We start from the raw sequence: 26605 nt of genomic DNA, 5'->3' as shown, positions 1-26605 counted from the left end.
TAAACCTATTTCTCAATAAACGTCAGACAGTATTGTTATGTTGTAGAACGGAATGCTCTAAGTCCTAGACCCTAGTTCTAGGGTCTAAGTCCTAGTTCTCTTACTATGTGACCTTCAGCAAATCCATTAACCTCTCTGGTATTGTTTCCTCAACTATAAAAGTAAGGTTTGCTAGATAATTTTCATGGTTTCTTTTCATTTTTAAAATCCTGATTCTCTGTTTGAGATATATCTATATCTATATCTATATAGATCTATCTATCTATCTATCTATCTATCTATCTATCTATCTATCTATCTATCTATCTATCTATCTATATTTATAACCCAAATCTATTATTCTGCTAGCTTTTTGGAGCACTTTCCACATATTTTAAAAGCCAAGTTGCTTCCAAGTATCCTCAAATGGAAGAACTTTAAAACTGAATTTTACTACAGTGCTTGATATGTTTTTTCCGTTTGTACATTCCAATCTTGTCTATAATTCTAATTTTTCAAAGATGGTCTAAAACTTATTAGTAAGCAGTTTTGAGAACCATCTAGTAATGACCAGCTTTAAGTATCCATAATGCTGCATTTACTCAAGAACATTTTTTACTCCCATCTGGTCAGCAACCATAACTCACATTATTGAAGCAATCCCTTTCCAGGTTTATGAAAAGTTAAGATTGTGTATTGTTTAACCCATGATAAATGTTTATTAAGTAAATGTAGAAAAAGACCCTCCAGAAATAAAATTTTTCACTTCCAGTTTTACTAAAAATCTCCAGTTTAATAAAAATCACCTATAATTCGACTTCTAAGGTGTTATATTAAGAATTTTGTTTTTTTTTGCTTAAGCATATTGCATACATACATTCAAAATGCGATTTTTATTGGCTGCATAACAAATACCATCAGGGGGTGTATCATTATTTTATGTTTATTTATGAATTGTGACATTTTATTACATTTTAGTTGGATGTTGTGTGATGCTTCTTGACAATGATAAACGATCATACTACTATGTGACTAGTGTGTAGAATGTACAGTACATGAAATTCCTTTTAAAAAGTTGATCATTTTCTATCCTTTTCCTGTCATTCCTATAATCAAGTTGCTACAATCCCTCAAGACCTATGCAAATGCTCCATTTAATACTTTCACAATAAAAAATTTATCATTTACTCGATGTACTATATAGACTTTCCTTTGAACTCTGAAAACAGATTTCAGTCTCTTGCTCTTGCAAAATACTAAACTTTGCTGGCAGTTTGTTAGACAACTGCGACGGGTTTCAGTGGATCACTGGGGGCGCTTTTTCTACTTAAAAAATTTCCTTATCGACAGTGGGCACATACTTGTTTCTTGATCAAGAATTCCGTTCTAGGAGTTGAGGGAGTTGAGGAGAGCGCGGAGGTGGCGGCTCTCTTGGCCCCCAGAAGCGGCACACGGGGTTGGTTAATTTGACAGAGGGCTGCGAAGTTCGGGGATTTTCCAAGCAGGGTGCGGGCGCCGAAGAGGGGGGGGTAAAGGGCGTACTGTTCACGTGAACCACCTTCACTTTCAGGTTCCAAAAGTGGATCGCCGTAGAATCAATACCGATTTCCTACCATTAGATTTTTTCCTCCAAAAGACTGAGAGGCACACTTCGCAAATTGTTGGGCAAGAAAACCAAAAAATTCCCCCCAGAGTTCGACTTTTACCACTTATAAATGTGCTGACAACCTTTTCGGGATCACCACTGCTTACGGCTTGCGTATTTGCCAAGCCTCTTCCTACAGTCCATCCTCGGGCTTTTCCACCCTCCCTGTTTCAGTTCCACGGAAAGGGGAGAAGCGACGGCAACAGTTTGGTTGCGGAGCACTCCGTCTCCAGGCGCGAAGGAGGCACCATGCGCCTCACACCTCTCGGGGCGCGCGGCCGGCGGCTTCGGCTGTCCGTCCGCCGCCGGGACGCTCGGGCGAGAGGCAGGCCTGGGACTCCGGCCGCGGCCCCAGCGCCACCCGCCAAGGTTCCCTCCCCCGCGCGGCCGCGACGTCGCCTCCCCACAACCCGGGCGCCCAGCCGGGCGCATGCGCGCGGCGCTCCCGGGCGTGCCGGCCACACTCGCCCCCCCCACTCCGAGAGCTTGTCACTTCCTGCCCTCGCCCCATCTCCGTCCGGGGTCAGTCAGTCGCTCGCTGTCGCTGCGGGCAGTCTCTGCTTCCCCCTTCCTACCCGCTCCGCGGCGGTTGTTCAGGCTTTTCGGGGAGCGGGAGACAGAGAAAGAGAGAGACCGACGTAATAAAGTTTCCTGAAACAACAACTCCTGCCAAAAAAGGCCCAAGGAGGGGGAAGTGCCCATTCTTCCCCGCGCCTCTCCAAAAGCCTGAGGGACCGTTGCAGGTGGAGTGGTGCTGGGGAAGCTGCGCTCCGGCGGCAGCCGTTGCCCCGGCGAGGGGAGCCTCAGGTCCTGCCCGCTCCCGTTCGGGCTCCTTCGGTGGCGGCGGCGGCCAGGGCTGCTGCTGCCGGGCGGTTCCTCCTGTCAACTGCCTGCACCAGCGCGCCGCCCGCCCGCCCAGCTCCACAGCGGGGAGGGACGCCGTGCGCCGCCGCCGCCTCGGACCGCGGAGGGACGTGGTGAGCTGTGGCGCTTCCGCGTCGGCGACGGCGGGGACTCTTTCGGAGCGCGTCGGGACCGAACCCCAGTTCCTTACGCGCGGGGCGCCGACGCTGCGCCAGGTGGGCCCGCCGCTGCCTCCCGCGCCAGGCTGTCCCCGCGGCCGCCCGGCCTTCCTTCCGCCTGCTGGCCGGCCCGCCCTTGGAGTTAAGTAAGTTGGGCGCACTTGGTTGTTGGGACCGGGGCTGTGCCGGGGGGACCCCAACGCACGTGCGTGGCGGGAGGGCACGGCGCGGGTCGGCCCCCGGCGGGAGCCGCACCTCTGCTGCCCCTGCCGCTGCGCCCTTCGCCCCACCGCCCCCCGGGCCCCGGCGGCGTCGGCCGTGCCCGCCTTGCTCCGCGCCTCCGTCTCCGCGCGCGCCCTTCCCGGACGGCGAGGCCGCCGCCGCCCGCGCTGTGGGCCAGGCCCTCTCTCTGCGTTGCGCGCCCGAGGCTGCGTTTCCGGGTAGGGCGATGAACCTGTGCGGGAGTTTGGGCTGGAGAAGACATCGTGCATTTTTCTTTTTTCGGCTCAAGAGGAGGGTGCGGGTTCGTGGTGGGAAAGAGGGCGGGTGAAGGGAACGCATCTGGAAAATACAGCCGGAGCCCCCCCAGGAAGTTCAGGGTGAGTGACGGGTTTGTGCTTCTTTCAACAGCCAAGCCGCAATGAAGAGCTTCTTACACTGAAAGGAAAGTAGGTCGCGCCCACTGAAAATGCCTTTAAGGGACAAATACTGTCAGACTGACCACCATCATCACGGATGCTGTGAACCAGGTATACCCCTTTCTCTAGTTAGTTTTGTCCCCTGTCAGTGGCCCTCTGCCTTCTCTTTCCTTTGGTTTTCTTTATCTTCTGCCCAAGAAGTCATTCCTAAGTAAGCAGGCTATAAATTTGCCCCAGCATAAAACTAGTTATGAAGCTAAAAGCTTGTACGAACAAGAGGTCTCCCCTGCTTGATTCCTAAAAAAAAAGTACAGCAAGTGTCACCTTAAATCTTTTCCACGACATCAATCACTCAGTTCCTTTTCCTTCTCTTTCAAGGCAGCCTGCAGTTAGTAGGCCTCAAACTTTGCCAATGTTTAAAACTGAAGAGAGAGGAAAAAAATAGGTAGTAACATTGTTAGTATTGATATTGGTGGAAGCTGTTTCTTTTAAACTTTTAAAGTTTCTCATGCATTTTTATCAGAGCACTTAAAGTCTAAAAATGAGTATGTTTGAGCTCATAAAAGTTTGTTGAACTGAACTTGTTGAGAGAATCAGGTTTTGCTAAGTACGACCTTTTTAAAAAAATTCCTTGGACAGAACTTGTATTGCAAAATGAAAGATCTGATTATTTAGACAGAATAAGTATTTTTGAGATAGTTTATTCAGTGGAACTTTAGTTGAATTTATGATGTGAAAAAGTTGCTTTTTGGGGTCTTAGAAAACTTTGAAAAATGTGCTATATAAATTATTGATAGGTTTTCTGCTTATTAGAAATTTGATGGCTTTTGTCACAAACATTTAGGAGTATGACCTAAAAGGAAATCATTGAATACATATGGTCAGTAAACCAAATAAAGGCTGTTCTGTTCTAGTTCTAATAGTTATCATTATGTTTGGCTTAAAAGTCTTTAGGGCTTTTTATGCTTTTGCATGCTTTTTGTTGGTGTTATTTTAACTGTAACAATGTACTTGGTTTTATCACAGAGTTCATTTTAACTACCTTTTTGATTAATGGGAAGACAATGGCAGTAGTAAAGGGAAAGAACTTCCATTTTCAGAAAACTTTGGTACAAATGAGAATAAAGTTTGTGCTGTGACCCCACTGATTTGCTGAAAATCAGTAATAACTCACCTTAGCTAATAAAACAGGCAGTCGCAGGATGGGATCCACTTTGTGTTCGACTGCCTTCAACCTAGCTCACTTTCAGCAGCCTTTCATACTGCATGTTTCGTGTATTTGAATTGAAGCTACATCACTTCTGTTTTACCTAATGTTGATTGGAGTTATGAAGTAGAAGGCTTGTGAATGCCTTTTTTACTTGTGTTCCTCTGACCTTTTATTCGTTTTTTTCTGAGAACAATTTTAAGTAATATAAGCTGAATTAGCTAATGTTATTTTATTATAGCTTATCTAGGCAAAGCTTGGTTGTTCATTTGTTTGACAAATTTTAATTGAGCACCTGTTATTTGCTAGGTCCTGTCTAAGGCAAGGGGGACATAGGTGGTGAACAAAACAGGTCATTTCCTCGTAGAAATTTTAAGTGGGAAAAGATGAACATAAACAAATTAACAAGATAATTTGTGGCCATGCCTTTTTTAGTGTTTTCTGATAAAGTTTTCTAGGGACTTTAATGTCTTTTTAAAGATGCTCTCAGAGTTGAACTTTTTAATATACACTGGAACTTTTTTGCTTTTTTCTCCCTTATTAACAAGAAATCATGTAAGTTGGATTCATTTAAAAATTTCAGTTTTCTTCTGCCAGAAACTTTACATGCAGTTTATTTTTCAGACTACCAGTCAAAAGTAGTTAGAGTTTTTTCACTTAAGTAGAATTAAACACTTCCTGAGGATTTAGTTCAGTGGAAAGCTAGAAGTTTTTTCACTTACCAGTTAGTTAATTGTCATTATTTCAGAGGAAGGTGTGTGCTGAACGGGAAGGTGTTTCTCGTACTGAGAGGAATATGTTAATGTGTTAATGGTGTGTTAGTTTTTAAAAGAGGATAATCTTAAATAAAAGAAGGTGACCTGATGTTTGAGAAATTCGTTTAATAGGCTCTCCTGAAAGGGCTGTCCTTTTTTGAAGTGTGAACAGTGGATGAGTCTCTAAATGAATGCAGTGTATTTTTGAAGAGGCCTTGATAGAATGGGCCAATTTGTACTGAAAGATGGTGCTATAAGCCTGTCTGTATATGTAAGGTACTGTCTTAGTTATATAACAGTATTTTTCATTATAGAAATTTTCAAACACTGAAAAGTAGAGAGAATGGTATAAGAAACCTGATGTAACCATCACAGAACTCCATCAGTTAGCAATACATCAACAATTTCTTTTCACCTGTATTCTTCTCTCCCCACAATTCTCTTTTCCACCCCCTACTGCTCCCCGATCCTCTGTTATTTGAAAGCAAATCCCAGATATCGTAAGTAGATGAATCATGTAAGGGGCTTGTTTTAAGGGAGGAGAGACTTTTGAAAAAGTAGGGTTTTTATTCTGGGAAGTGTGTTCTTGGATGTCAATTTTGAGGGTTTGGGTTTTTGGTTGGAGGAAGATGGTATTTTTATCCTAAATGGTTATATAAACTGATCTTCGGAGGGATGGTAGGATATGTAAGAGGAAGTTTTATAGATACTAATATATAAAGTTTTTTAGGATTGAGAGTATGTTTTCAAATGAAGAAAGCATAGTTTTCTTACAATGGGAAATACACAGATGTATATACCAAGTGGATGCATAACTAAGCCAAACTTGAGCTTATTTTGAATGGTGTCTTAGGATGTATATGTGTTCTAGCAGTAGTGGTGGTCTGAAGGTGGTGGGTAACAGTGTGCTCTAGCTTTAAAGGCAGACGCTGTCATGTGGAAGTGGAAGCTGGTATATTATAGGAAGTTTTCTGGAGCCTGTACCTAAGTGAAGAAAGGCAACTCTAAGGAGATGTTTTCATTTTTTACCATAGCCCCTTCCTTATTCATTACCATTTATTCATTTTCCCTTTCTAGAATTCTTGCCCTGTATAGAGGCAGACCTTGAAGCTTTTAGTTCTTTACAATTGTACAATTTCCATCTTCTCTTTTTGTAAACAAGTCATCCATTGTTATAATGTACAAATACTGAAAAGAGATCCATCTAATCCAAATAAATGGCATCATCAGTCTATTTACAAATTTCTGCTATAGTTTCTCTGAGGGGTTTAATTCTCTTAGATTTTGGAAAAGATCTTTCCATTTTTTGGTGTCAGGAAAACAATTGATTTGTACATGACGATAATGATGGTGGTGATAGAACTTTTATTGAGCACTTACTGTTTCCCAGGTTCTGTTTTAACCAGTTTACCTGCATCAGCTCATTTAATCCTCACATAACCCTATGATTTAGGTACTTTGATTATCCTCCTCATTTTAAATAGGAGAAAAGAGATCAGAGAGTTTAACTTGACATAGTTGTATCCAGTAAGTGGTGGAAAAAGAATTTCAGCACAATCAGTCCAGGTCTAGAATCTTACGTTCTTAATCGCTGCAGGTAGTGCTAATGTCAGATGTTCTTAATTCATTTAAAATATTCATAAAATATCTCTGAAAATTGGGAAAACCGCTTAATGAAATTACTTGGTCTTGAGACATAGTTCCTCCCAGTTGTGTGCACTGAGCACAAAATTTGAAGCCTGAAAGAGAATCTGAGGCTGTGTTGATACAGCACAGCCTGGTTTTAGCCCCCTTATCAGAAAGCTGAATGCTGCCCAAACCCAGGCCCTGAAGTAGTAGCAGCACCTGTTACTGAAGTGTAACCCTCCTGACCTCCCCACACTAAGTAGGTGATCTTGGGATGAGAGGGGAATCTTTGAATAAACTTCATAGCATATTGAAAAAAGAGATTTAAAGTGGCTGGTTTTTCTCCACCACAACCATTTATCTCTTTCTATTTGATAAATGTGGAAAAACTCAAGTTTTCCTTCTCAGTTACCTTGTTTCCTATTACTGTAATCTAATTTATTATTATTTATACTGCTAATCTGAGAATTTTGGAAAGCAGGGATTATATAGGCTTCTGTATATGAAAATGAAAATTTTTATTTTTAAATGAGAATATTATTTTTGCTTACTATGAAAATGTGTTCTTTCTAGAATGCAAACTTCTAAAAGCCCAGGCTCTGAAGCACTAGTGAAGTGTGAGGCAGAAAAAGTGAAAATCACCCCTATAAACATACAACTGACAGAACCTTTGTTACGTTGGTATCCCATCAGACTTTTAATCATTTGTACATACTTACACATATAGGTTAACTTTATTTCTTCCTGTATCTATTGATATATATTAATATAAATGAGATCATATTCTATAAGTCTTACCTATTTTTGTTGCTTAACAGTCTATTACTGATATCCTTTGTTGTCAGTACATGTAGATCTAGCTCATGCTTTCTAACAGTCAAGGGAGATTCTGCTGTATGGATATTTTATAGTTAATTTAGTCTGGTTCCTAGTGCAGGATTTTGAAGTTGTTTGAAATTCTCTCAATTATATGTAGTGCTGCAGTGAACATTCTTGAACATCTGTCATTGTGCACTTGACCAGTTCTTTACTTAGGTAGTGGTTTTTGAGTTTTGTTCTTGTAATTGCCCAGAGAACTGTTTTAGATTATACAGAGGGTTTAGGAATGGTTCATGAGGTGTGGCTAGGCCATCACTGACTTAGAATTTTGGTTAGATATAGTGGTTCCTCTTCAAGGGGAATAAAAATGCACACATGGCAAATATGAACCAAATAATACCAAAATAGTAATATCTTTGCATTTGATGCCAATATGTAGCTTTAAGTAGCTTTAATTTAGCCTTGAATTGAGAATAATTTTAGTTATTTTTTTCCCATTATTTTGTTTTGCCTTACAAAGATGATGATGAAGTGCAGTTGACCCTTGGACAACACAGGTTTGAACTGTGTGGGTTCACTTACATGTAAATGCTTTTCAATAAATATATTGGAAATATTTTGGAGATTTGTGACAATTTGAGAAAATACTCCTTTTCTCTAGTTTATTGTGAGAATACAGTCTGTAATACATATAAGTACAAAGTACGTGCAAATTGACTGTGTTAGGCTTCCATAAGACAGTAGGCCATTCATTAGTAGTTAAATTTTTGGGGAATCAAAAGTTATACCCAGATTTTCCATTGTGTGTGGGGGGCATGGGGCGTTGGTGTCCCTAATTGTTGTTCAAGGGTCAACTGTGAATACAATCAACTGTTATTAGCATTAACATGATTATAGCAAACCATTGTTTTACATCAATAGTAAATGATTTAAATAACCCTTTTTTTGTGGGGATTGGGGTGGGTGTTTGTCTTCCATGTAGTTTATGTCCTGGAACCTGGAGATGCTCCTTTGTTACAGCAACCACTACAGACATCAAAATCTGGTATTCAACAAATAATTGAGTGCTTTCGATCAGGTATGAATGTTTCAGGATGTATTTTTCAATCTTCATACAGTAGTTAAAAACTACCTAGGAACTCTTAGAAATATTAAAAAAAAAATTAAAATGTATACTTTGGGTTTCTTTATAGAATCTTTTTAATTGTCATATCTAAAAACAAGTGTATCAATAAATACTGACTTGATCTAGACACTCTTTTTCAATACTATATATTATGTATTAATTTTAAAATAAACTCAGTATGGTTTAAAGAATTATGTCATGTGGTTACTTACTAGTAAAGTGTCTCTTCCTCTTAAAGATTCATTGTTAATTTTTGGTACGTTCTTTGTAAACTCTCAAAGTGCAGTAGTAAATTATACGAGGTTTTTATAAGCTTTGGCAGAGTAGGCAGTTTACTCACAATATCTGAGATGTCACTTGTTCTAGGTTAATTACTTTATCATCTCTGTTTGTGTTACTCACCTTCTCCTCCCTAACCCTGGGGTTTCTGAAATTGCAATATCTTTTAAAGTCCCAAGATAGAATAGACTTATTCTAGCCCTGATATCTTAAGAAAATTACATTTGTTTTGCTTTTCTTTCCATAAGATTATTATAATTGGATATATAATATTTGTGTACTTGTAATCTAGTACTTTAAAATATGTGTTGCTTACTACTTTTAAATGATTGAGAACTGTAAGAACTATTTGGTTATCAGTAAGATCTTAGGTTGCTGTGATTCTTAATGATATACGTATTCACCTCTTACACATTTAGCTTCTCTGACATTGCAGACTATTGAGTCAAATATGAACAAGCAAACACATATGAATGATGGACACTTAAAGGATTAGAATATCTTTTGTTATTACTTTAAAACTTGCTATCAATGAAAAATTTCTGAGTTTCAAAGGAAAAGATAATTTATATGCAGCTACTTGTTTTATATTGATAAATTTTTTGAGGTGCTTCTTTTTAAATCATTGTAAAGGGAATAGCATATAGTTGTTTTATTTTAGGATTCTGAGAAATAGATGTTCCTTAATCTAAAATAAAATGGTTTTTATTTCTGATTCTTTAAGATCCATATATTAGACCTTTTATCTATAGTCCTCATGGCATTTTTAAAATATATATTTAATTCAATAAGTCTTGAGTATATGCCTATGCTTTTGTTGGATGGTTGTATGACCTATTTTAGGTTGTTGTTTGTTGTTTTTTACTTTTGATAATTGCCTTGGTTAACAGAAGTAACTGATAAGTCAAATTTTCCTATGATAAATATGGTTAAAATTTTAGTTCTTCAGGACAGTATTTAAATATATCTCTAGCACAGCAGAGGAATGGTTAGTTTGTAGTGAGTTTCTGTTAACACTTCTGGTGTAGAGATAAAAATTCTTTGTTCTTTTTCAATCATGGAAATGAAGGTAATAGCTTTTCACATTTAGTGATATTCCTTGCTATAGGTTTCTTTTTTAAAATTCATAACTTGAAATTAGTAAGGTTACTTTATACTGCTTTAGTTTATTATAGTGTTCTTTGTTTAAGAAGTTATAGCTAGGTAATTCATAAATGCTTTGTCTTGTTAAAAAAATACCTTTTCTACAAGGTCCTGTACCCCAAATCTTTGTTTCTTTAACTTTGGAAGGTGAATATTTAAAACTGTGGACATATGTTCATTGTGTTTGCCATTTCTCTACTGTCTAAACTAAAGAAAAGGGACTGTGAAATGGGTAATATGTTCTTTTTTAAATGTCCCCAGAAGATTTGTCTTCTGAGTTATTTAGGCAAATTCTGAAAATACTATAGTTTTTAAGTATCCAATGATTTAAATTAGAGGTGCTTTAGAAATATGCTGAGTGGTTCAAAGCAACATTTTAGATTAAAAAAGGATATCTTTTATTTCATTAATGTGTCTCATAATTAAACAATTTCAATTTCCTTAAGATAGTAATTTCTTATGTACCTGAATAATCTTAAGTCTACTAAGGTAGCTCTTTAGCATTGAGGTATTCAGGCCCTGTCTAACAGAAACCTTTGGAGGATGGGATGGAAGTTTGGGCCAATGACTTAGGGACTTAGATCCCTTCTCACCCTGACACTCCTGAAAGTTCCTCCCAGTCCCATTTTACTGCCAAGCATGCTTTCAGTGACTCATCTCTTTCTAGGTTCTTTCCAGTACAGCTGGACACACATATTACATTTAAAGAACTATCCTGGTAATGTTATTTATCTGACAGATATTTGAAAATAGAACTTGGAAGTTCACAGAGTCTTAAGTCAGGATGGGCAGTAGTAATGTGTTATGATATCTACCTTTATCTTCAAGCTCAGATAGTTCTCTTCAGCTACTGTATCATCCCCATTTAAACGATACCTTCTCTTGCTTACTGAGCTGTTTGTGACTTGGTAGTACTTCCTACCCAAGCTGGAAGTTCATAAAAAGCTGAGGAAGGAGTTGACTCATTTTTTAGGGCCACCAGCACCACGTATGCTCTACTGACTGCTTGACCAGTTTTGACCCATCGTCTTTGTGTTACATTTCAGCTTTTATTTTAGACTCTTTTCCTGGCTTTAAATTACAAATTCTTTCTAACTTCTGATATCTCTTTATTTCTGGCTGCTTGACTTGTAAATCAATTTGAATATATTTTTCTTTTTGGGGTAACATATGCTTGTCATTAAAAAATAATAGTAAGTACAAAAGGATAACAAAAATACAAAAATAAGTCTCTGCTAAGGCAACCACTGCCAAATGGTTGGTGTGCTTTTTTCCAGAGATTCTATACATATACAAGTATATATCCCTCCTTTTCTCTCTGGTACAAATGGTGGCTGACTCTGCACACTGTTATGTATCTTTGCTTTTTTAATAGTTCATTCCACTGTTGTTTGACATAATGTGCATAGATGAGATGGATGCCTCATTTAGAAGGCTGCCTGTTTTCCCCCCAACCTACAGTTTTCTACTCTGTAATCCCTGATGGTTCGGTGACTTGAGACCTGCTGTTTGCTCTGATTTGCTGGCTTCTGGTACTACCTTGACTACATCTTGCCCTTTGCTGGAGTCTTCCTTTGTTGTGTTAGTCTTTCTTTCTGTGAGTTGGTGTCTTCAAATTTCGCTCATTTCCACTAACTTAAATTTCCACTAATTTAATTTTGCTTCCTTCTTGACTTCCCAAACTGAAACAAAAATTTAAATAACAAAAAAAATGTGTATTTCCATGAGATGTTTATTAAGATTGATTTCATTGAGCTTAATATTCCTTTTTTAGTCCCTTAGTCTTCTGGTAGAGGCAGAGGAGCTGTGGAATGCATGAAGGTTAGAAACAGAAAAAAGGAGAGAAGAGAATGATGATCATTTTGTCTGGTATTAAAACTGGTCTTTAATATGAATTGACATTTTAAAAAAATTCTTATGTATAATATTATAAAAAAATATAATATTGTAGAAAAAATTGTACTTGTAGAATATACTACTATTATGTGCAAGGAACAATATCTTTTTTGAATCTTAGGGAAGAATAAATAGTAGTGAAAGATGAGAGTTAGCTTTGTGTTTTGTTTGCTGTTGTCATTATCTTCCTAAGTTTGGGTTTGTTCATTTAGCTTCTTAAAAGAAGTCTTTTGTTTGTTTGTTTGTTTAAAGCAGCATTAATTGCAATTAGCGTAAGCTGTGACTGGATGCTGATGCCTCAGTCCTAACTCTGTAAGCAAAATCTTAGGGTGGAAGTATGATTTATTGAGATATGTAAGAGAGTGCCATATTATATGGTGGATTTTGTGGGGTTTTCGTTGTTACATAGCAACTGTAGGAAATTTTAAATTGGACTAAATATTTTTTGGATAAATAAGAAAAATGTAAATTTGTTCATTTGATTTGTTCTTCTATGTATCATTATGTCATCTGGGGCCATGTTCTAGGAGAGCCACCATTTATATTACTCTGGGAATTTCTCAAGGGCATAGATCATATCCCTCACTTTCATGTCTCCAGTCAGTAACATTATAACTGGCATTTAATAGGTGTTCAATAAATGTTACACTAAACTAAGATTCATCAAGTGGTACTAAAATAATTTTATTCTACTTTTAAATGTGTTGTATGTGGCAGTGTTCCATAATTAACTTAGTAATTTTTTTTTTTTTTTTTTACCATCCCAGTAGGTAGGTGATGGTTTTAAGATAACAGTGTCAATTTTCTTAAGTTGTCTTGCTTTTTATGTATAAGTACTTATGTTAAGGGGTGATCAATTCAAAATTTCCTTCGATTGGGTCGTGGAACTCAGGAGGTCTGAAAGGCGTTACAGATTTGCTTGCAACGTTGGGATGATACTGTTGTTAAACAGTCATCCTAAAAAAGACTGAGTTCATGTGTGAGTTGACAATACAGCGAGCAGTATACCACTTAAAAATGATTACTGCCACTTCTTAAAATGGTCATTGACCAATATACAGTATATTAGAGAAAAAAATGAAGGCTTATCTTTTTCTAGCACAGAAGAGTTAGAATTAGTGTTATGTCATGTAAAGTGACTGCTATCCAACCTAATGTAAAATTGAATACTGACTCCTTTTGAAAAAATCTATTAAAGATTTTTATCATTACATACAATGTATTTGGCATTAAGGAATAGCACAAGATAAACCCTTGATGAAGCGCTTTTTATTGAGCACCTGTTACGTGTGACAATCTGAAATATTTACTAATTAGTTAATACCCAGGCATCTAAAGCCTTCCCCTTTGGACGGCTGGTGATCTATATAAGCAGTAAGTAGTGATTTCTAAGATATTAAAAGCCTATGGCAAGAAAGAGAGTCATAAACATAGGAAGAAGAATAATTAAGAATAAAATCGCATGCCTCTGTCTTTCTCAGGGTCAAGAGCTATGGAAGAACTTTGTTGCTATCCAGATGACCATGTTTGCTGTTTCATGTGGCAGGAAGTTTTAGGCATAGTTGATTGGCTGTGTCTAATTGTTAGTGAGCAAAACAGTCAGAAAATGGTAGCTGATTAGAACAAAGCCATTATGTTCCCATGAGAAAAACAACAAAACCTTAAACAGTGACTGAAACTAACTTAGGGATGAAAAAAAGTATTTATGGAATGGGGGACATCCTTCTCATTTGTAAAATGTGTAAGTGAAATGAGAAAATCTGAGGTCCCTGTTTTGCTTTTCAGTCAACTTAGCATAAACTAAAAAAAAAAAAACTTATTTATAGAGGTTTTCTTAAATATAATGTGAGCTTTCCATTATGACATTTAACAAATGTCCATCAGGCATGATCTTGAGGGCATGGGAATGTAGTGGTGGGCATTAAGGTATCTTCTCTGTCCTCATAGAGCTTCCATTTTAATGGGAATACAGATAAGTAAGTAATTCAAAGATAGTGGGATAATATAGTGTAGATGTATAGGGTGCTGTGGGAGCATAGGTGAAGAATTCTTAACAAAAAACAGGAAGGGTCAGAGAAGGCTTCCTGGAAGAAGTGACATCTAACCTGCCATCTGAAGGATTACTACAAGTGAGCCAGACCAGGGAAGAGGGAGAATGTTATAGGCAGAGAGTAAAAAAACATGGGTGATGGTCTGAAAAGTGAGAGAAGAGAGAAAGAATTTGGTGAATCCATGGACTGGAAAGAAATTTGGTATACCTGGAAGTGGCAAACACTTTTTGAATGCTTATTGGGAACAAATATACCCTCTTTACTGAATATAACTAGTTAGAACTAAATAAGAAATTAAGATATTTTATGAGATATTGCTAAGAACCTCTTAAAGGATACATCTGATTTAGTCATAATATTTTTACAAGTAACTGTTCTTTATGTGTAACCTCATGTAATTTCTACTTAATCATTGGTATTTGAATCTTCGGTTGAATTCTTAAGTTAAGCCTAGTTCAGGTTATTTCTGTGTCTCTCTTTAACTCTTTTTGACTATCTTTAAAGATAGAACTGAATTTTTAGTATAGATCTAGCAGGTTTTTAAATTTAGAATGAAAGTGTGCAAATTCCTTCTTTTCTTCCTGTTGGTACTATACTCATCTACGCTTCCTGAGAACTGTATATAGATCAATTAGACAGGTTTATCTGAAGTATTTTTTATCATCACTCTACCTCTTACCATTTGTTAATCACTTAGGAGGTTAACTATGAACTAAATATATTAGCAGTCTATTGCCAATATATTTTGTAATTTGGAATGAACTAGAGAAATATATGTGTTTACATGTATGTATGTATGTATGTAAATTTACTCACATAAAGAGTAATACCCAAGCTGTTCTCTGAATCTTACTAAATTTATTTTCTGATTTTTGTGGTAGTATGGTCTAATGGAATAAACATTGATTTGGATTTGGGATATGGTGGAAATTATTTCATTTTATGTATTTCATCCCAGTAGAAACCCTGATGTGTAATTTAATTTTTCTGGAACTTAGGTTCGTATTTTCTTCCATAATTCTCCAAGGTAGGTTTGGTTGGTTAGTTTATTTTGCAAGATGGGTTAACCAAGTGCAAAGATTAAAAGCTCTTTAAGGTCACAAAACTAGGTATCATCAGAATTGGAATCTCTAAAAACTTAGTAAATTCTGATAAACCTGGTAATCAATCTTTTTGCCTTAGAATTTTGAGGGCTGGCCTGTCTTCAAAATGAGGATAAAATACAAAATGATGATTAATACAAAAATTAAATGTAAATAGGTTGTAAGAGATTGAATCAGAAATATTTAACTATGGACCCCTCAATATTAATGGCACTACTGAAGTTTTGTTTTTTATTCTATAGTAGTCCCAGAGCTTAATAGATAGTCAAATGCTTGTTGAGTGAAGGAATAGTTTGCACCCAAATAGTCTTAAAGGTATTTTTCAGGACACTTGAAAATTATTTCCTCTTTAGTTTAAGTCAATGTTACTATCTTTTTTCTTTTTAATTTGAGGTAACTAAAAGTTCATTGATAAGTAAAGCACTGCAGACCAATTTTGTCAGTTTATCTGTGGCAAAGACCTGTAGGAAGTAGTGACAAAAGGCTGTCTGTTCCTATTTTATTCTTGGTAGATTGGATGTTTTATGCCATTTTTTTTCTCTTCCTCTTGATCATCTGTCATATGTTTTGATTCCCTAGAACACTGGCATTTCTTCAACTAACATTTATTGAGCATTATTTGAACTGAAGGCTTTGTAGTTGTAAATAAGACAGCCTTGGCTTTGGCTGCTTTGGAGTTCGTAATCTAGTGGAAAAGATAGGCTTTAAACTAGTAATTATATCAGTAATTAATTGCAATTGCGGTAAGTTTTTGAGGGGGTAAGGCTTTGAATTAATTTATAGTGGTATCAAGAGGTCTAAGCAAAATTCAAACTATGGAGAAGGATTCTCTATTGTCACACTAAATGGCCATAATCCCATATTGGCCCAGAACCTGAAATAACTTGAACTGAATTTTAAATGAAAAGTCACACACAATCCTGTGACATAATTTGACCTTCTTTAAAGAATCAGTAGAATATGTATAACAAAACTCCATGTCCACTACCTAATGCATAAAAGAGCTGGAAGAACCAGTCAGAAGGTTTGGCAGGGGGTGAGGTGGGGATTAAATTTTTCTTTTGCCCTCCAGATCTGTTGAATCAGAAATCTCTACGGGGTGGATCACATTTTTATTACCAGGTCATTGTCATGATCAGTTAGATGTTGCAACCACTTTTGGAATATGCCAAGAATTGATTGGCTGCTGATTTAGAAAAAGAGCATCAATTTTGGCTACCCTAATATCCAAATGATGACAGGATTTTGCTTAGAACTTAGTTTATAGCTTAGTTCTGAATACACTGTGGTAGAAATTGGCAATGCCTATATTTTATTTTTAAAGTGTAATTGCACTTTTGGATTGTCAGCAGTGATTGCTGTTAAAAAGTGCATGTTAAAGTTACCTTTTGTGTTGTGTTTTTTTCTTTTTTCCCCTCAGGAACTAAACAACTTAAGCATATTTTATTAAAAGACGTGGACACTATTTTTGAATGTAAATTATGCCGCAGTCTCTTCAGAGGATTACCAAATTTAATAACCCATAAAAAATTCTACTGCCCACCAAGTCTCCAGATGGATGACAGTAAGTTTTATTCGTATATTCAGTTATGCATTTTACTGTTAAGTATTCTTAAACTACAACTATACATTTGTGTTAAAATGGTATTGCTATCTAGTTACAGATAATTTAATAATGGAGAATAAAATTAAATACTTAGGGTTACATTCAGTTTCTTAGATAGGCACTTTCATATTAGTGCCTTTCATTTGGCTTTTCCTAAAGATATATGAAGTTAGATTTATGAGTATATTTATTTGTATTAAGACACTGAATATTGTTTTTGAATGTTTATATGGCCTATATATTTATATTCAGGAATTTTGTACATTAAAATACTAATGCTTAAAGAAGGGGGGTGTATTGGTATTTTTCCTCTTTACTCGTTTAACAACTTATTACCAGATAATGACTGATCATTTACTTATATTCCCATTAAATAAATGAAAAGGTTGGAACAGAGCAAAGAATGAGTAAATGAGTTGATTTCTTGGGAATGGAGAGCATTAAAAATACATATTAATCTTTGTAGTGTTTGCTGGGTCTTGATTTGAAGATCAATTTTGTTCTCAGTGACATTTATTTTGATTCATCATTTTGTCAAAAATTAGATTCTGTTAGAGGCTAACTTGAGATGTGACATAGCTTTAGGTGGTTTACACTGGTAAAGTGTTTGTGGGCCAAATGTTCAATTAAGTGTATTGTTTCTGTATGATTAAGTTGGTGATACATGTAATGGTATTTTCTTGCTTTAAACAACTAATGTAAATTGCTTAAAATATTTTAATAAGTATTAGGTTACTTTCATTATGTCTTGTTTTTTGTAGACTTAAAAATTATCAAACATATTGTGTTAGTTTGATATTGTAGTTGCATTCCACATTTTGTACATTTTCAACTTTTTTGGAATGGGAGTGAAACGCAAATTTCAAACATCGAAAGTGCTGCTTCAATTATTAGCATGGAGCTGATTTAAAGTGTATTGTAGGATATAGATTAAATGAGAATTTCATATTTGGACACTTTTCCTACTACTGTTGGATCTTACTGTACTTTTTATCTTTGAAAACCAAATGAAAAGACAATCTAGAGATTAACTTGAAATCTAACCTTTTAATTAAAGTACTAGTAGAAAATTAGTTAATTTTCTGTTATTTGTTGTTTTGTAGTGTTATTTTTTAGTTTTTAGAAGGAAGTAAATGGATTTGCTGGATTATTGCATACTTTTCTTGGCAGTACTTACTCTAGAAGTACTTCTGTGAAAGTGTTATTCTTACAGTCACCACTTCATTCATTTTAAAAAGGAAGATTAGTAGATTTGAAGAGCTATAATGAATAATTTCTTGAGTCTAAATAGACATCAGATTTGATGCTGTATTTATAACTAGATTTTAGAGTTATATGTGGAAACATAACCAGTGATAGACAATTCTGTTACAGTATGAATATTTGGTTGCTTATAGAGGATATAATTATTGTACAAGTAAATAAAATTAGGTCTGTTTTTGGAATAAATCTATATATAGTTTTTAATCATTTGTTTTAATAGGATTGTGTTATGTTAAGGCATTAAATAGGACTGAATTTGGCAAATACTTCTACACATCATGTCATTCATGTTTATATATTTTCCTATAAATCTTTGTTTTCATTTCCATAAGATGTTCAAATATCCCTCTACAATTAGACTAAATTATTATAGGTCAAGTTAATAGTAATGTTATTACATTTTCTTATAAAAAAATCATTTTTATATATGGTAACATTCTTCATTATGTTTTATCCATTTTGGGTTATGAAAATTTTTATTTGCCTTTGCTAGCCTAAAAATTTTAGACTGAAAATATGAAATGATATTTTGTTTAGGACACGCATGTGCTTATATATTTTATATTAAGGGCACTTAGAAGTAGCTCTTCAGATTGCCTTTCTTCCTAAACATTTGTCATAATGAGATATAAAATTAAACCAAATTTTTGTTTAATTAATGCTAGTTGTTAATCTTCATAAAATATTGAAAAGTAGATAATGCTGTTACAAAAATAAATATGAACCAGTAATAATTTTAAGATAGATGTTTATAATACATTTTTAAATATTAGAGGGCTAGAGCAGTCTAATTATTTCAGATTAAAATGTTGTTTTTTCCTTAACAGACCTTCCTGATGTAAATGATAAACAAAGCCAAGCCATAAATGATCTCCTAGAAGCCATATATCCAAGTGTGGACAAGCGAGAATACATTATTAAGCTAGAACCCATAGAAACTAATCAAAATGCAGTGTTTCAATATATTTCAAGGACTGATAATCCTGCTGAAGTCACAGAGTCAAGCAGTACTCCTGAACAAACCGAAGTCCAAATACAAGAAACTAGCACTGAACACTCTAAAACAGTACCAGTTACAGATACAGAGGTGGAAACTGTCGAGCCCCCTCCTGTTGAGATTGTTGCAGATGAAGTTGCACCTACATCTGATGAACAACAACCTCAGGAATCGCAGGCTGATTTGGAAACTTCTGATAATTCTGATCTTGGTCACCAGTTGATATGTTGTCTGTGTAGAAAAGAATTCAATTCCAGGCGAGGTGTTCGTCGTCACATTCGAAAAGTACACAAGAAAAAAATGGAAGAACTAAAAAAGTACATTGAAACACGAAAGAATCCAAACCAATCCTCTAAAGGACGCAGTAAGAATGTTCTAGTTCCATTAAGTAGGAGTTGTCCAGTGTGTTGTAAATCATTTGCTACAAAAGCGAATGTAAGGAGGCATTTTGATGAAGTTCATAGAGGACTAAGGAGGGATTCAATTACTCCTGATATAGCAACAAAGCCTGGGCAACCTTTGTTCCTGGATTCTGTTTCTCCTAAAAAATCTTTTAAGACTCGAAAACAAAAGTTGTCTTCAAAGGCTGAATACAATTTAACTGCATGCAAATGCCTCCTTTGCAAGAGGAAATATAGTTCACAAATAATGCTTAAAAGACATATGCAAATTGTCCACAAGATAACTCTTTCTGGAACAAACTCTAAAAGAGAGAAAGGCCCTAATAATACTGCCAACAGTTCAGAAATAAAAGTTAAAGTTGAACCAGCAGATTCTGTAGAATCTTCACCCCCTTCCATTACCCATTCTCCACAGAATGAATTAAAGGGAACAAATCATTCAAATGAAAAAAAGAACACACCGGCAGCACAGAAAAATAAAGTTAAACAAGACTCTGAAAGCCCTAAATCAACTAGTCCGTCTGCTGCAGGTGGCCAGCAAAAAACCAGGAAACCAAAACTTTCAGCTGGCTTTGACTTTAAGCAACTCTACTGTAAACTTTGTAAACGTCAGTTTACTTCCAAACAGAACTTGACTAAACACATTGAGTTGCACACAGATGGGAATAACATTTATGTTAAATTCTACAAGTGTCCACTTTGCACTTATGAAACTCGTCGGAAGCGTGATGTGATACGACATATAACTGTGGTTCATAAAAAGTCATCCCGCTATCTTGGGAAAATAACAGCCAGTTTAGAGATCAGAGCTATAAAAAAGCCCATTGATTTTGTTCTAAATAAAGTGGCAAAAAGAGGCCCTTCGAGGGATGAAGCAAAAAATAGTGATTCAAAACATGATGGCACTTCTAACTCTCCCAGTAAAAAATATGAAGTAGCTGATGTTGGTATTGAAGTAAAAGTCACAAAAAACTTTTCTCTTCATAAATGCAATAAATGTGGAAAGGCATTTGCCAAAAAGACTTATCTTGAACATCATAAGAAAACTCATAAGGCAAATGCTTCCAATTCACCTGAAGGAAACAAAACCAAAGGCCGAAGTACAAGATCTAAGGCTCTTGTCTGGTGAGGAACAGTTACAGAGTTTTGCTTTTTTCCCCCATCGAACTAAAAAAATCATTTGATCATAATTTATAGCTGGTTCCATTTTTTAACACATGTTTGCTTTCATATATCTTATGGCAGTGGGAACTGCAAGAGTGATGTGCATACTGCATTTACCTCTTCAGTGACCTTTATTCCAGTGGCTTGGGAACAAAAATTAACTTCAGAACTTAATCTTCCACAGGACAATGCAATATAGCTATAGGTAGATGGCACAGGGTCAGTGCTTTCCTCTCAATACTGTAAAATACATACATTTTTATTGGCTTGTTTACAATAGAAGTCTTCTGTTTAACTTTGCACAGGTTTAATTTGATTCAGTGACTTAGTCTACTAATTAATACATTGTAGGAAAGTTAAATATATTAGAATGAATTTGTGAAGGTGATAATTATAGGAAAAAAGTCTTTTGAGGCACTGTGATTATTGTAAAAATTAATTTGTGATGGCTAAATAAAGTGCTGCACTCAAAAAAAAAATCCCCAAATTGAATATAGAACAGTTAGCATTTATTATTTATGTTTAACATAGTGTTTCTAGGCAAAGGGGGAACTTGATAAAAAAAATTTAGATTATTTTTCTTTCTCTTTGGGAGTTTGTGTTAGTTACTGTTTTTTACTTTTGATCTATGGAAAAAGTGATTATTTAGTTCCCAAATTGTCTTATTTTTGTTTTTTTGTTGAAGTAAACTTTTCATGATCATTTCAACATGGTTAACATTAGGGATTTTTATTATTATTTTTTGGTGGTTGTGTGATGCAAGAAAAGTAAAACCCTTGTTGGGAAGAAGAAAAAAATACTTTTTAAGAAGGTTTTGGAATAAATCTAGGTTTTTAAAATGCAGTATAAAATAAGGAGTAGACTCCTATACTTGATTTTGCAAGTCTCTCTGTATTTTTAAAGTTTACCTTTAGTACCTATGTCTCTTGTATTAAAACATTTAATATATTTAATTACTGTTAGTTTTGGATTCAGGTTCTAAAGCAGTATGTTTAGTTTGCTGAGTAGTTTAAATGTTTTGGTTTGATTATCACACATTCTTTTTTACTTGTTTGGAGAGCTTGAGATGAAACCATCCTTTAGAAGTCATTTACTATTGTATAATTTTAAGAAGAAGGTTTTATTGGTAAACTCAAAAGTGTTCATTTATTCCCATTTCTCCTCAGATAACTTCAAGTGATGTACGAAAAGGTTTGGAGTTCATTTTTGTGGAAAGACTTTAAATTGGTGTTAGAACCACTAAACATCTTCAAATGGTACTATGAGAAAAAAAAGAAACATTTTCATAAATATTTGACTGTAACTGCTGTTTCTGACTAAAATAATAACCATCTAACCACTTGTTTCTAGGCATTGCCTCTTCCAGCACTTTCAAGTAGCTGTGACATTAAATATTGTCATCACAGTCCATCAGCTAACCACCCTTGACCTTGTGCACTTGGTCTACAGTTTCTACAAAAATATTGCAAATTTTGTATTCCAAACAATTTGTTGATTAAAGTGATCAACAATCTGAAGAAAATGTCACCACTGGTGATTTTTAATTCACAAAGACTATATCTTAGCGATTTTAGTTTTATTCAACCTTATTTGGCAAAATTTTCATCTGTATAGATATATCATTTCCTGAAGAGTGTGTGTTAGGACCAAAAGACAAATTAGTATCAATATGCTAAAAGTACTTGGCCTACTAAATATTTGTAATTATTATTACATCCGTTTATTTGAGACTTGTTCTCCAGCACTTAAATGTTTGAAAGTTTCATTCTAAAATATGTACTACTATAGGGAAGTTTCAATTCATTTTCATCTATGGACCATTACATTTTTTATTTGTAAACATCTTGAGATTTTTATGAATATTAAACATTCCCTTATTTTTCCTTAAATTTTATACAAAGCACTTTAATGATAGATGCAACTTAATTTTTCAGTTTCTATTTTTTTTAAGTACCACACATTTACTAATGTTAATATGAAGGTAGTAAATAGCTTACTGGTATTTTATGGATGCAGACAATCCATGCACAACCACTTCTTATGATACTAGTTTATTTCTTTAAATACTGCTAAAAAAGGAAGATGGGGGTGTAAACCCTGCTTTTTTTTCTCCCAAGTAAAAATCTTAAATGACCACTTTAGATATTTGATTTCTACTGTAAAATTTGGAAAATAATGAATTCCTGTCCATTTTTGCAATCAAGACCTTAGGAAAAACAGAAGTACACCCATCTTTATGAAATATTGGGCAGGTTTTTGTGTATTAATATTTTGTACTTTTTGGGGAATATTTTATTTTTTAGTAATTTTTGTCAAATTATAATTTTAAAAGGTACAGCAGAGAATATACCATGCTTTTATATAGGTCTACACCTGTACTTAAGAGGGACCCTGTCCATCTATATACTTTTTGTATAAATTTTTAAAATGATTTAAGATCCACAAGGTCATAATAAATGCCTCTATAGCTAGAAAAACATTTACCCCTCCCAGTGCTTTGCACTAAAATATACTGTGAAAGGAAACTAGAAAGACTGTAACTGTTGCTGGAAATGTTCTATATTGAATGTACATGCTCTTGTTGGAAAAATGTACTATATGTGATGGAAATAAACCAGACTCAAAGTTATTTCAGCTGAATGTTTCAACAAAAGGTGCATTGGTTGAAACTTAAATGTTTTATTATCAAATTTAAATTTATTCAGTGACTATGAGCAGGTACACTTGAATTATATCCTGATAGTTGTATTTTTAAGAATTAGAGTAATTTCTTTTTAAAGTAATTTAAAAAACAGATATGCTTTTCCACATATGGAAAACTTGTACTTATAGGTCTAACTTTAATGATTAATAGCATAATATATTTAGGGAACTAAATGTTTAGGTGGTATTTCATTTATAAACCATCTTCATTAGTTGCACATTATTAAACTGTATGTTTGACTTTTCCAAGGTGTTATCTTTTATGCTTTCCTACACACAAGACATCTTCCAAAGATATTTCCCAGACTTAAGTACCTATAACCAGTGAAAAGATAATGAGAATTCTTAAAAAGCTTGGGGCAAATCTTTTCTGCAACCTCTTATCTGTATGTCAGCCCTTTCCTCTGCTTTACTTGTTAAATACTGTAGGGGAGAAAGTGAAATAGCCTGATGTTGGTTGAGGGGAGCCCAATTTTTGGAATTCCCTTATTCTCACCTGTTTTCACAGGGCTTTTTATAGTTTATCTCCTCCATCATAACTCTTGGGCCACAGAGCAGAAATTTAGAAGGAGGAATTGATTTTAGGGACTGTCAAAATATTTTATCTGGGTCATAGAGAAAAAAAATTCACTGTGTCAGGACTTTGTTTAAATTAAAAGTGCCTAGGGAGATTAGAATAATTGTATTATAATAGCCAAATTAATAATAGGTCATGGGAGACATAGGAGTTAGAGGCTAACTGGGACCAGTTTAGAAAGGTAGAATGAAAAATAAAAAGTGGAGATTTTTTTGTTCTTCCTATTCCTTTCTGGTCTTCATCCTTACCTTTTGGTTTTATTTTGACTTGAGCTCTGTCATCTCAGAGGTTTAGACTTGAGGTTCTTGAGAAGAGGCCTAAGAAATTTGTACCAGAAGCTTTTCTGCATGTAGGCTGTATAAGTAAATATAGCACTTTTAATTTATTTTAGGGAGGAGTAGTTAAATAGGAAAAAGAACCATCAGAAACTTTATTTTATATTAAGCCCTATCTGGCTACAGATTATATCCACCTTTGCTATTCGATCAATTAAGAGTTTTTTTTAATAGAATTCAACTCATCTTCCTTCCTGAAGACACCTTCCACTCCTAAGTGTGGGAGAGGAAAAACAGTGAAAGGTATGGCTTGTGCTTCAACTTCATACATTTGGATAGTGCAATTGAGAGCTGAATGAGGTATGGCTGACATTGGGCAGGTTTGTTCATTACAACATGGAGATAGTCCTTGTATGTACAATAGCCATTTTTTTTGTTCATGGTTTTTACTCTCTTCCTCCCTACTTCAAGAAGAAAACATGCTTGAATAATACACGTACTGAAGAATACATAAATAACCTTAATTTTTAGCCTATTGTATATATGGGCTAGTTTTCAGTTGACATAGATGGCTTGTATTGTTTGAAAGTACCTTCACATTTTTAGGAATATGTATTTGTTACATTGCTTAATGGTCAAAAGGCTGGTCTATTCAGTTTGCTTTAGAGACCTGTGGATGCAGTAGCAGGGAATTTTGCGGTTTTGCTGTAGCTTGAGGCTGTGGGTATAGAAAGAGTAGTTTCCCATTAGGTGTTATGCAAGTAGGTGTGGAGATAGAGATGCACAAGTGGATAGCATTTCCTGCTCTGACGTTGCAAAAGACCTCTTCAAATAGTATGGCCACTGAAATTGAGATAGAAATGCTTCTAAAACTTTAAAAATTAGGTTCCAGGTTTCCTGTAGTGGCCTATGGAAGTATTTTAGATTCTTATTTAGAAGTTTTAGTTATTTTCTAATGGACTCCATAGATTACTAGGATTATTATTTAACCATGGCTCTTGGAGTTTATCTGAACCTGAGTTCTTAAGATATGTGCAGCATGCTTTGGCTGTGTTGTTAGACAAAATCCTTCTGTACTCTTTGCTATTCTTGCCCTCTTCTCGGACTTCAGGAACTAACAGAAACCTCATGATTAAAAAGAAGTTAAGGATCCACATTCTTAAAAATGGCTATTAGTTGTTTGGTTTCCAAGGCATTAAGCACATGACAGACTGTGAAATAAAACATATTTCACTTAAACTTACCTACAATTATTTTGGCTTTTCTAACTTTCCAAATTCATTCCTCCTTTCTTTTTTAATTTGTTTCTGCAACCCTTTCCTCTGATTTCTGAGCTTCCAGGTCTTATCTTTCCTTTTTTCTCTACTGGTTTATTAACAAGAGATCATTAGTACGAAGATAACTAAAACATTTTTTGAGAAGCCTAAAGAGTGGAAAGTCAGCTCATTTCTTCCTGACTCTTTATCGCTCTATATCCAGTTTGTCATGTTTGATTACTCATTACTTCTTCCTGTACATAGATTCACCACTACCATACCACAAACAGAGGAGTACTTAATGAAGACCATACATAGGTACAACTGGTTGGGAAAATAACCCAAGTTGGAGGGTGTGCTGTTTGTGCCCACTTTGTAAAATTAATTTGCTTGTGTATTTTTGAAGTTAGGGACTTATGTCTTGGTTAATTTTGTTTAGTGCCTAGCATGTTTTCATGTATACCCAGGCACTTTAAATAAATGTTTGATAATGATATTAAAGTAAATAGCCTTTTCCATCTCAAAATTGTACTGTCATATACTTATAGACTTTGGGTCTTTCATAAACTTTTATTTTCACAATATTGATAGATTTCACTTACTTTAGAAAATGCCACCAGTACTAAGATCAGAGGTTATGGTAATAAAATTCTTAGTATTAGCTAATGACAGTGAACATTCATGGAGTGTTTACTGTGTGCCAAGCACTCTGCTTATCCTTTGCATGCCTAATTCCCCTAGTCCACCAGTACCCCTATGAAGTAAGAACTGTTAATTTAATTATCCCTATTTCATAGAACAGAAAATCGGAATTAGAGAACTTCAGTGATTTACTCAAGTTCACCTAGCTAGTAAATTACAGAATTGACAGTTGACTCTCCATCTGACTACAAAGCATGTGCCCTTAATCAGTGTACCTTACACCTGCTCGTTCTACCATTTACAAAGCATATTCATTGCATTACCTTATTGACAGCTGAGTGTAATTATGTGGAGCTAGATGAGTTGATGAAATTTTTGGATCCATAAATTGTTTCCTGTGTGACCTTGTGCAAGTTTTTAAACATTCTGTAC

At 35.4% G+C, this 26605-nt stretch overlaps 1 protein-coding gene across 4 annotated transcripts in view; it reads left to right on the top strand.

Moving 5' to 3' along the window:
• Positions 1-2467: 2467 nt before the first annotated feature.
• ZNF800 (zinc finger protein 800) overlaps positions 2468-26605 on the top strand; it is a 52022-nt gene continuing 27884 nt past the window's right edge. For 2 of the 4 annotated variants that reach the window (XM_036909112.2, XM_057504742.1), the window contains exons 1-5: positions 2652-2792; positions 3277-3395; positions 8674-8769; positions 16710-16853; positions 18986-20681. In XM_036909112.2, the coding sequence (XP_036765007.1) occupies positions 3335-3395; positions 8674-8769; positions 16710-16853; positions 18986-20681 (1997 nt within the window). In that variant the 5' untranslated portion in view covers positions 2652-2792; positions 3277-3334. Of the gene's footprint in view, positions 2602-2651; positions 2793-3276; positions 3396-8673; positions 8770-16709; positions 16854-18985; positions 20682-21886; positions 26058-26605 lie in introns of those variants that run through there. The other 2 variants (XM_036909114.2, XM_057504743.1) reach the window with 2 other exon arrangements.

This window comes from Manis pentadactyla, chromosome 7 (assembly GCF_030020395.1).
Source record: "Manis pentadactyla isolate mManPen7 chromosome 7, mManPen7.hap1, whole genome shotgun sequence".
Lineage (NCBI taxonomy): Eukaryota > Metazoa > Chordata > Mammalia > Pholidota > Manidae > Manis > Manis pentadactyla.
The sequence above is the reverse complement of the archived record's forward strand: the minus strand, read 5'-3'. Positions and strand labels throughout refer to the sequence as shown.